This window comes from Hesperophylax consimilis, chromosome 10 (assembly GCF_061612785.1).
Source record: "Hesperophylax consimilis isolate HC1 chromosome 10, BYU_Hcon_1.0, whole genome shotgun sequence".
In the NCBI taxonomy this organism is placed as follows: domain Eukaryota; kingdom Metazoa; phylum Arthropoda; class Insecta; order Trichoptera; family Limnephilidae; genus Hesperophylax; species Hesperophylax consimilis.
Window position 1 is genome coordinate 18,165,020 of NC_142845.1, and position 12,439 is coordinate 18,177,458.

General features: G+C 34.4%; 1 protein-coding gene across 1 annotated transcript in view; it reads right to left on the reverse strand.

Moving 5' to 3' along the window:
* mol (dual oxidase maturation factor 1 mol) overlaps positions 1–12,439 on the reverse strand; it is a 99,864-nt gene that overhangs the window by 6,128 nt on the left and 81,297 nt on the right. The window contains exons 5-6 of the mRNA XM_089636129.1: positions 12,175–12,397; positions 348–559 (exon numbers count right to left, since the gene is read on the reverse strand). Coding sequence (XP_089492255.1) covers positions 348–559; positions 12,175–12,397 — 435 coding nt within the window. The remainder of the gene's footprint in view (positions 1–347; positions 560–12,174; positions 12,398–12,439) is intronic.

Here is a 12,439-nt window from a genome sequence, read left to right on the forward strand (position 1 = left end):
CGAAACCATTGATTTCTTTTACGATTGAATATCAAAATAACACCTCTTATTGGAAAACCCTGTATTTACATGCTTTGTAAAATTATTTTTAGATACTACCACGTTTATTTTTATGTTCATATTGAATCATTACGCTACACTATGATACCTACTCGCAGGTGTCTGAGAAGATTGGCAATCAATAAGTTAATATTGATGTTGGGAGTTGGTTTTCCAGGAAATATACATAATTTACGAGGTATGTTCTCCGTTGGGGAGGTGGATATGACCTCCAAGGACACGGACATCAGGTAGCCCCCGTAACAGGTTCATCAGCAGCCGCGAAAGTACACGGTGTGTATATGTACCTGCAAGCAGCACGAGCCAGAAGCACCAGCCCAGCGAGAAGTGCAGCATGCCCCCCTCCAGCGGCACGGTGAGCGCGCGCGCCGGCAGCAGCGCCCAGTAGCCCAGGCCAGCCGCCAGCAGCCAGCAGCCCGTGCCCACCATCAGGTAGCCTCCGTAGCGCGGCACCACCACCAGCAGTAGGTTCATCAGCAGCCAAGACGCGAAAGCCACCCTGAAAGATAAACAACGGTTAGGATCGTGTTTTATTGTTCTGTCTTATGTCTCTTGGGGCGGAGGGCATCCACTAGGAAACCACTTCTGTTAAAAAAGTTTGATAACATCGGTATCCATGAGAACTTCTCCATCGAAATCCTAATTATCAGGCAGTGCCTTTGTGGGTTTTCCTTAACTTGCCTTTTTAATATTTTATATTAGAAAGAAAAATCGAAGCTTTGTTATTCGAATATAACCTTATCGAGTTTGTTGTTGCTTTCATCGAGTCTTGAGTGAATCCCAGGCCTATTTCAATGATTTAAATTGTTGTTATGCGGGAATCATTTATTTATATGAATCTAATCTCCTTACTTATTTCAATCTACTCTCCGCTAATTAATTCATTCGTATTTTTGTGCAAATTGACGTCGCAAATAACCTGCAAAATATAATATTAATCCGCAAATCTGCGAACATTCGGTATGAAGTAGGTATTGTATTGTATTAACCTGCGCTAAGTATCTTGAGGCCCGCAGGCGCTGCATGATTGTTGCTAAGCGGATTCTGATTAAATCTCTACAAATTACGACAGAAGTCTTCAGCCTTGGAGCGAATTAAGCGAAGTGAACACAAATAATGCTTTATCGTGTTCAATATCTAAATGGAAGTGAATTCAGATTTCTGAATCAATATTGAAATAGATTATTATGATGTGGCCGTGGCGTAATCTAATTGAAACTATCTTAAGTATTATAAATTTATTCATTTTGGTGAATTTTTAGTATTTTCATCAAAACAAACTTTGATCTAAAACGATGTTTAAAAGTTTTTATTATCTTTTCTGTCTAAAATGGATCTCCATAAACCCTACATCAATGTGTCTAAAATGGCTCATCTCCAAGACCCTTACATCATTTTGTCTAAAATGGCTCATCTCCAAGGCCCCTACATCATTCTGTCTAAAATGGCTCATCTCCAAGACCCCTACATCATTGTGTCTAAAATGGCTCATCTCAAAGCCCCTTACATCATTGTGTCTAAAATGGCTCATCTTCAAGACCCCTACATCATTGTGTCTAAATAGCTCATCTCCAAGACTCCAACATTATTTTGTCTAAAATAGCTCATCTCTAAGACCCCTAAATCATTTTACAAAATTCAAAAAGTTGACTATGCTAACCCTTAATTTTATTGTAAAATTGTGATTTTTTTTTGTTGTTTTCTTTCCAAAGACGACAGAAAGACAGCCACCATCCTACTTCTTTGAAATTTTTGCTTAAGGTAAACAGAAACATGTCAGTTTCACATTATCCTTAAACAAGTCATGTTAATTTCCAAGTCCTTAGAGTCAGACGTTGCTGCAATGTGCAAACAATAAACGAAATTTAATTTAATTTATATTAGTTACCTATGTATCCACAAACACATTTAAACAAACACATTTGTCTTATAAGAGATGTTGATGAAAATGTATACATTTGCTTTTAAAAGCTTATACTCAATTTGTTCATCAATAATGACTTAAAATCATTAATCTAAAATCGTTTTAGGTCATTAGTCGTTGGGCATCAAACTTGCCTGTCTCCATACAAGATATTAAATAATAAAAAAATAAAAAAAACATAACTCTCAACTACATAGAACAAATAATAACAATTGTGGTATTAACCCAATGCAAATAACTCGCAATTACATCTAATCTATAACTTGCAATTAGCTAATATCTCCGTGGACTTGTCTTATATTACCGGAATAAACAATCACTTCTAATTTCTACACCAGGTCAACAATCAATAGTTCTCTTTATATAAACGAAACTTTAAAAGCTTAAATTGCTTGTAATTTCCAATCACAACAATGAACGGAAAAAAACGGAATGTTGTATTGTGATACTTTAAAAAAATCCATGTAATGGACATTGGGATCATTTCTACTAGGCTGTATCCTTTACTGGTCAGGTAGGTACTTTCTCGTTAAATTAGATATACGGGTAAATCAGTTTAAAGACTCTTGATTGTGTAGTGGTGTGTACTGGATGAGTAAAAAAATAATTGAATTTTACATAATTTTGTTTTTGTTAAATCGGTCATCCAGCGATAAAATGTTTTCAGAACATCGGACAAAACAAGAACATCGGGTGGGAGGCACAACTGGGTGGCCCTGCCCCAACGTTTCATGTTTGGACAAACATTTGATTCAATGTTTGTGGTAATATTGTCGCTGGAGATCCGCCACTAGGAGGCTGGAGAATGAAAAAAACATAAAAAAAACATTGTCGAATGGAATCGAAGTCTACATTTAAGGCGAAGCTTAGTGCCGAATCACTATTTTGATTAATCTTTATAACGAATTGGTGTATATTATGAATACCAAATAATATGCTTTAAATAAATTGAAAGTTTTCCTATCGTTTCGCTTGAGCAGAATAGAAATAAAAAAATAAATTACTAAATAAAAAATATAAATGTAAAGTACAATTTTTTGTAAATTGAAATGTATGAACGCGTAAAATAAACAACTTATAGCTAAAAAATACAGCATTATAGCTAAGATTATCTGTGACAGTTTCACTTGGTTAACTTTTTTGCTTTATTATAAAATTATTTACAAAATAAATAAAAAAACAGTTTTTTGCTTGAAATCGAACGTTTCTAGACTCCGTTTGTCAAGCGATTTTAATGCCTACGATATATGTACCAAGAATATACACATTTTTGGCTTGTAGCTTCCTCTTAATAACGTGTCTCATTTAAAATGATTTTCTTGTAAGTCAACCATCAATTATAGAAGTCACGCGACACGCACTACAAAAAAATTTTTTTTTTAAAGATTACGCCTTTACGTTTTCCTAATTTGGATAATCTAGCACTGATTATTTATAATTGTATACACGTGACATATATAAGTCGTTCTGGAAAAGTTAAAATATGAACAAAATGTCCAAACGCTCCTGTTGTCATCGGTATCGTCGTCTGTCATCGGACGGTAGTGATGATGACAGTTGATTGGGATACAATATTTGGCGGGTTTTGATAAGAATTATCTTCAAGAGTTAAAAGTTCGTGAAGTTCTAATTGGCTCTGCTAGGGCCAACCTTGTGCGTGTTTAATCAATGGCATTGGACTAACAGCTATCAGCTGTGCGATGTTGTCACAATGCCTTCACTAGTCCACTGGGATAATGGGCGATTTGAAAATATTGCATAAATAATGTGAGCCGACATAAATATTAAATATTAATGCATTCGTCGTGATGGTATAAAAGCTAACAACAGGGAATCTAATCCATTAAATAATATTAATCCTATAAAATCGAGCTCAGAACACTTTGGAGAAGCCTCAATTTAATATACCTACCAATATTGTTGTTTCCACTGCAAATAATGTATATTTGCTAAATATCCGTTTACGTCATTTAAAAACAAATATAAACCTGAAAATTTTTTATTTTTTTCTACTGTTATATGTACCACCTATTCTTATAAACAGACGCATTCATTAGTTTTTATGAACAGACGTATTCATTAGTTTTTATGAACAGACTTATTCATTGGTTTTTATGAACAGACTTATTCATAAGTTTTTATGAACAGACGTATTCATTAGTTTTTATGAACAGACGTATTAATTAGTTTTTATGAACAGACTTATTCATTAGTTTTTATGAACAGACTTATTCATTAGTTTTTATGAACAGACGTATTAATTAGTTCTTTTTGGTTTGACTGAGGATTAAACCTTCCTCCCCAGGGGCTGATTAAAACAAGTGAACCGTGCTGACACTTAAGCCAAATCTTAACTGGACGGTACCGAGATTTATTTCGTATATTAACTGCAGTTAATCTTAACTTTAACTGGCAGAGAAAGGATGAAAGTAAACTGAATGCTGTAGAAATGAGATCCCTTAGGCGTATGTGTGATCATGTATGATCGTGTGAGAAATGTGGAGATCCAAAAAGAGTGCAAGGCTGATGTAAACGTAATTGAAATTGAAATAGATGAATTTAAAAACTAAAGTACTGAAATTGCCGCTGCGCAAGAAAAAATAATACAATATCTGACAAAATATGGTTTAGTTACAACAGTATAACTAAATTGAATGGTTTGTATTTTCAATGCAAAAAAACTGATTCACGCGATTTTTAATTGGTCACAGTTTTAAATTTTTTCTAATGTCTTCAATAATAATATTGTTCAATCTTTAATAAAAAAAGTATACTTAAAAAAATAAAAAAAGTCCTGTTGTGTAATTATTTTTACGCTTGACGGCTGTTTCACAGTTTGGTAATGCCTAAAGAAGGCGAAACAGCTGTCACGCATAGTAATAATTACACAGCAAGAGGACTTGTTTGTAAATATAAACTGTTGATAACAGTAAAAATAAATCGTTACGCATTCATTTTGAAAAGTGAGAAAATAAAATGATTTCTTATAAAAATAGCAAAAAATAATTATTGTTACTGAATGTGCTGTCCATTGTGCGGAATTAGTCCGTGTTTGAAATTAATGACCATTAATCATCTCGGAACATCATCAGCCATTAGCGGAATGACTTATTCAGCGCTGTATGTGGAAGAGGCTGGGAGGGGAGAGGGTGGGGGTAGTGAAGTAAGTGCTGAAGACGAAGGTAGGTCCCGAGTCGGCGACTGCACCCAACTACCCGACTCATGTTCTTAAGCTTAACTAGTAATAATAAGATCACGTCCAGGGTCCAGAAACGCTGCTTGAAATGGCTTTAGTCATGTTTGGTGACTAGGTCTGAATAGCCACACACTTTACCACTTTCCTTTTCCCTTTCTCCTTCTCATATTCATTCAATCAAATTGTGATCAGCAGACAAGCATAACAACATAATAATTTAACAAATAGATTCGGCATTTTACGGGGTCTTAAATGTCAAAAAAACAAAATGGTTCGGATTGGCCACTTGATAGAAATTTACATATAAATTTCTGTGAAATACCCCACCCCTAGGATATTACGATTATAAAACTCTTCAAGTTTTCAAGTGTTACCATAAGCCAGGGGTTCCCAACCCCGTGCCCGCGGGCACCATGGCGCCCGCGGAACGATGCATATGTGCCCGCCACTATTCGACATTGTAAATAATTTTTACATAAACATTAATTAAAAATGTGAATTATTTTTATTTATTTGTTAGAGTTTTAATTTTTTTGAGTGCCTAGGTTTATCAAATACGTTCGTATGTTTGCGATATTGTATTATGAGTGGTTCCTTTGCTGACAGTACTTGTAGCAACCTGTCTAGCGGCGAGCCAGGCGAACACATGGCACATGACTCTGCCAGCCAGGGGGGTATAACTCCGATACTTTTTTGGTTTTTGATGACGTCAGTTCCAGACTATCCAATGAAAAGCCATCCTGGTTTGATCTCTCACTCTCTCCCGTGTAACAGAGAGAGAGAGGCTACGCTCCATTTCCCCCGGAAACAATGTGACCAATGTGACGCCATTATTGCGTCATGGTTGCGTCCTTCTGACAGATTCAGATTGTTTGCGTGAGTGGTTTATTTATGTTGTTTGCTTTCGTGAATTCATGAGTTGTTGTTGTGTGAAAATGTCTAAAATTATGAAGCTGTGTTGTGTGTACAGACAGACAGACCACTCGTCATAAATACCCAAAATACGGAAGTTACAAAAGTACAAAAGAAACAAAAATGCCAAATGGATCCCTTCGAAGATGCGCACTGCTGACTTTAAATCTACCCGGCATCGGTAGTTATGCAGATTTAAGACAGTATCGGACCCGTTATGACGAAAATACAGGTGTGAATATCCTTTTGTTTGTCTTCAGTGTTCCATGTAATGTGTAACTTAATTTCACCTAAGAATTGAATAACTTCATGACTAAATCCTCAAATTAAAATATTTAATAATTTAAAACAATATTAGCGACTCAAATGAATATTTAAACCAGAAAAAGCTTCAGTCGCAGACTTCGTAAACATTTAAAATGTGTTTTGTGCTTATAAATTTATTTGTTTCTTTCTGTTATCTTACTGAAATAAAATAAAAAAATACTTTACAACATGTAACAAAGTTTTTCATTTTTCTGATTAACAGAGAAATGTTAACATTCAATGCTGTCGTAGAAAAGCACAATCATTGTTTGAAAATGTTTTTCCTTAGTGGAATTCAAATTTCAAGTAATTTTGAGTTATTTTACGACGGCCTCGGGACGACAGATTTTCAACTTACAAAGCGCCGTCCTGAGAAAATGTGCCGTAAGGAAAGATACCTTATAGCTCATTTTCGCAGGACCGCACTTTGTGAGTTAGAGCCTTGTCGTCCTGAGAGAATCTGTTAACATTTCTAAAATTTATTTTTAAAATAATATTTTAGGCTGATTAATAGCACAATATTATCTATCCTAGGTGCCTACCTAGGGAAGATCATATTGTCTATGGCCGCGCTTTTTTGTTTTGTTTCCTCTACTTTGCTGAGTGGTTTGTTTATGCCTCAATTCTGGATGTGACGTCATCAGTGGACAAAATTTCTCCCTACTAAAGGCCGAAGTTATCAATCTAGTGATTGGTTTATTTATGCTGCCAGCTCTGTCTGTCAGTGAAAGCAATAAGCATGGCCCCGACAGCCAAACTGACAGTAGTCACGTGTTCGAACCGTCCCGATCGGTTCAGAAATCATCGGCTCACTTCGGCTTTTCGGCGTGTACAAGAAGTGATGTGCAAATTAGTATTCCCCGTCTGGAACCGTGTTGTTGTCATTTTGATTGCGATTGCTGCCCCGAGTTTATCGATTAAAAATAGGTGGTGCCCCGCCACCCTACCGATATTTTAGATTGTGCTCTAGAGTTCAAAAAGGTTGGGAACCCCTGCCATAAGCCATTATATTTTCCTGAAAAAATGGCTTCAAAAATAGGTACTTACAAATAGTAATTAGTATCCACTGAAAGAGGCAGCAAAACAGGAATGTTCAAATTTCGAACCATCGAAATCCTAAAGGATTATTTTTAGTATGTAGATATGTGTTTAATGTATTCTAGGTAGATTCCTACTTACCTACAATTATTATCCGAATTGAAGTTGTTGAATTATTATTCCACGTTTCATCTGTGTTAACGGCGATTATGAAACAATTTACTTCAATGGCTTGTTTTGTGGCATACAAATCACCTTGGTATTATTATAAGAAATAATTCAATTATTTGATTTATTTATAAGCATTACGTAGACGGCAAATGCGAAACATCTCTTAAATGCGAATAATTGAGAACATAGAGAGAGGTACATATTTTTTGGTGCCTTAAGGGCTATTTATTTTGAGTGACCCATTAAATATTATTGTTGGTTGATTATTACTTGGGTAATATTTGAGCAGTGGCGGTTAGTGAACATTAACTAGATATTAGCGGGGACTGTGTTCAAAGAAAAATTTGCTATTTTTACAGAATTTGAAGAATTCATCAAAATTCAAAGATAATTTTCAAGTTATTATTTCAGTTATGTGAAACAATTGGTCTTTAATGATACAAAGAGAAAATTGAGTATTGCTATTTTATTAAGGATCACTTCAAATTTATTTGTGATCCGGTTAAAAACGGGATTGCAGGCCATTTCCTTATATATGGAAATTATTACTTTTAGTGAATTCCTAATATATCGGAAAAGAGTGTTCATACTCCTGCATTTGTCTTGATAATATATAATGACGAAATTCGTAAATAGAATTCGGTTTTAACCGGATTACGATTAATTTTTATTTAATTTTTAATTTTTATTTATGTAATTATTATACTGAATAAGCTTGAAGAGAACATTCACTGAAACTTGAAAAATGAAATTTGATGAATTGTTTAAATTCTGTGAAACAACTGGCCCTTAGAAATTGAAGAGAAGTTTCGCCTCGTTTTAAAAAAAATCTAAATGGTGCTTTACATAGCTACCAAAAGTACTAATATATTAAAATAAATGTTTTTTAAAAATATATGTACCGACTAGGAAAACAAGACAAAATGTAACGTTTTTCTGCAACACGTACACAACCAACTATCAGACACACTAACTAACCAATAAGTTTGGGTGTACTATTGATATATTTACTGATTTAATTTATAGAGTTAAACGTAATCTACTATACCAGCAATTTTCTGAATCCTACAAATTATAGTAGCTTAGGTAATGGAAGTTTATTGATTTGTCTATTTTATGTTACTGTTACATGTTTTAATAACATTATTTCATATTAGTATAGGTACCAGTTTACATTACTGCATACTTAAAAAAATTTTGTATGATTTTCGATAGCTCATTATGTATATTCTGTTCTTATAATCTATACAAAAGCAGCTGGGCGTAAAATACAAATAAAAAATGCAAACAAGGATCACTGCTACGAAATTCCAGATTTTCAAAGAGCTGTGAAATTGTTCCGATTTAAGGGATAACCTGTCAATAACGAGAAACTTACAGTCAAAGAAGATCAAAATACGTAACGTAGCGCAAACGGAAACATTGTTATGAAATTTTTACTGATTAATTAAGGCGATGCCATACGTAATAATGCAAAATCGTTTGTTTTTGGTTTGAAAATTTGGTCGCCTAGAAATGTTTCAGATGCTTTAATTAAATACTGCGAGTAGAATACATCTTGGCCTTTGAAATTATCGAGTATTTTTTAGATAGGTCTTTTTATAAGCCCCGACAAAAATAATGTATAAGGCCTATGAAAACTGCTTTAAAGTTCAAAATCTCCTACTTACGAACCCATTTAACCCATTATGATTTTATTGTATAGTGTGGAAAATTAAGTTATTTATAAAATGATCGAAAAAAAATTTAAATATTAATGCCTGACAATCCACAAAATAAAATAAAAGGCAGTTTTTGGCCATGTTTTTTTCTTGCATAAATCAAAACAGGCCGATGGTGTTAATCGGGAATTTAAACCTTATCGCCATCTACGTAAGGGTTGTCATTGATAGCGGCTCAATTTAAAATATTACACGACGTAGTGCATCGCCTTAATCCAACTAAAAGCCCAAACATAGTCACTAGCCGCCACTGCAAATGAAATATAATTATCTTAACAAAATAATTAGACAGTTTATGTCGTCATTGGATATAATGGATATTGGTCTGTCTGAGACCGAGGAGATGAAAGGTATTATGTAACTTGGTGACATCCGTTTTCTTTCAAATCGGTATAGATCAGTAATTCAAAGAACATCTTCCACTCTGTAACAAGATATAAATACAGGTACCTACCTACATCACCCACACCTACCGATATTTGAAAAACTCAAAGATATGAACATATTTTTGTGTCCTGCGCCCTGCTTTAAGGTTAAACGCGACGCTCGTTATATTGCACTATTATTATTTGTATAGCGCCGTTTTTATTCAAAATCACTTCATAGATGGCGTTAATTAATTTATTTTATTAAAATACGCTTTTTGCAGTGTGTTGCAATATTGTACATACGCAATATGAATAAATAGTTTTTTTAGTTTAAAAACTCAATTCTTTCGAGAAAGGAATACAAATACAATACTGTACCGGTGATTCAATCCAATATTGTATTTGTATGTCTTTTTCGAAAGAATTGAGTGTTTTTACGGTCAAATATTTTTATTTTTTTATTATTATTTTAATATAGATCATAGTTACATTAATACATACATATTTTGCAAAATATAATATTTAGTTTCATAATTGGTCATGTATACCTTATCAGAAAAAAAGAGCTCTTGTGCCTGATAAGGGAGCCACGATTCTTACTTAGATTCAATGTTATAATATTATGTTATGTTTAAAATATAAATATAATATATATATATATATAGATATATATTTTTTAATATAAGTTTTTTTGGAAAAAAGTTTGATTTTATTTATTTGTTCTTGTTGGTTCGTAATACAGCGCAATTCGGAAGGGAGATTATTGTAGTTTTTTATGGCTTGGTAAATATAATGGTTTTGCATTTGAGTTGTTTTAAAGATTGGCGTAATAAATTGATTTCCATTTCTCATCAGTTTGTAAAATTCTTGATATTCTGTGTTATTTTTTTCTTTACACATTTTTATAATTGAAGTTTGCTTAAATATATCATCAATATATGTTTATTCAAATTCATCAAAACAAATAATGTGTCTTAATATTGTGAAACAATACCTTGCAAAAAGCGTATTTTAATAAAATAAATTAATTAACGCCATCTGTGAACACGTAAAATATAGCGAGCGTCGCGTTTAACCTTAAACCGGTGATTTCGGAACTGTCAAACAATATTGACAAAAAAAAATTAGACTTGAATCCACAATTCAGAGTAAAATAATTTGTATTAATCATTTTGTTGTTCATTAAAATTTGATTACAATAAACTTCCTGAACCTGGCCGGTATGCAATAACTAACATGTAGCACGTAGAACGTTACCAGACTGCAGATTTATCTATAATAGTGAAGCTGTGATCTGAATATAGCTGCACAATCTCCTCGAAGAACTATCTATCTACCATGATTTATTAATCCTTGTTTCCAAACTGGGCGCCGATTATTATTGCTTCTGACGGATTTTACCTACATATATACTGGTCTACTAGGTAGGTACTTTAAATGATAATTAAGTACTATACGAGAAGCTGACTGACTACCAACAATTAGATTTGACCGTTACTTTTGCAGCTTTAACTAATTACCCTTTATATAAGAACCGACTGCAAATCATTATTATTATCAGAAGAAAATGCATCGAACACAACGACATTTTCTCAAACCCTTGTAATTTAAACATAATCTCAAATTATTACTTATGCGAGTATTGGAAAAATGGAAATCACGCAGTACAGACCAGGGCAGCATCGGGATGTGTGATATATGCTAGTAGCAAATAAAGTTTATATTGTTCTCCAAGAGATGTCTCTAGTATATAGGTTCGCCCCACCAGTTCAGAAGCAAGATGAGTTAGCAGTTAGGTTTCTACCAACATAGATATTTTGAGGGCATAAGAGAAGTTTCCTGACTGTCCTACACACTCGTTCCCAATTCCTAGTTTCTATTGTAAATAAAAACTAATAAACATGTTTTAAATTTTACACACTGATCAACTAGCGTTTACCATACATACATGGATGTTTATCAGTTGTACAAAGTTTAAAATACGTTTTTTTAGTAAGGGGGTATGTTGTTGTGAGAAAGGAGTTTTTATTAACAAGAACCATTCACAACAAACTGGCGCAGCCGGTAGATTACGAACCTATGCTCCCAAAAGGAATCTGATTTCCAATCAAACACTAACATGGAACCGTTAAATATTAATTTATTACTTTTCTTCTTTCTTATAGATTTCATTAACGTAAATATTACGTTACTTATAAACCTATTTATGGGATCACCGCAAATTCGCCCGTAGAAAAAGTGCTTGCCAACGAAAGGCAAAGACGACGCCCGTACATTCCTCACACGCGAGGCATATACGTATACGAAGTTCTGTGCGTTACTCGTTACTCGAGAATAATAAATAAGCAATCGAATTTCCTCACTTCTTGCTACGAACCCGCTTCGTCCATCTTGACAGGACAGTCATCAGCCGGTATCTCAGTAGAGCTACGCGAAGCATTCAATAAGATAAAGAACATAGAATGTAAAGGAGCTCACCAAAGCAGTATGCCCGCGTAGTATCCGGCGGCACGGTATTGTCCGCCCCAAGCGAATCCCTCGAGGCCCAGGGAGAAGTACTCGGCCACGGTGAGGATGGGGAATGGCAGGCCTCTACGAAGGGCTTGCGCATAGCTGGCCGCCATGGCCCCCGCGCCCAGCCACGCGAACCGCTCGTTGAAGTCGATGTCGGCGGGAGCCGTGTAGTTGTAGCGGGATACGGCTGCAACAAACAAACAAACAAACTCATTCAATATTGAAGGCA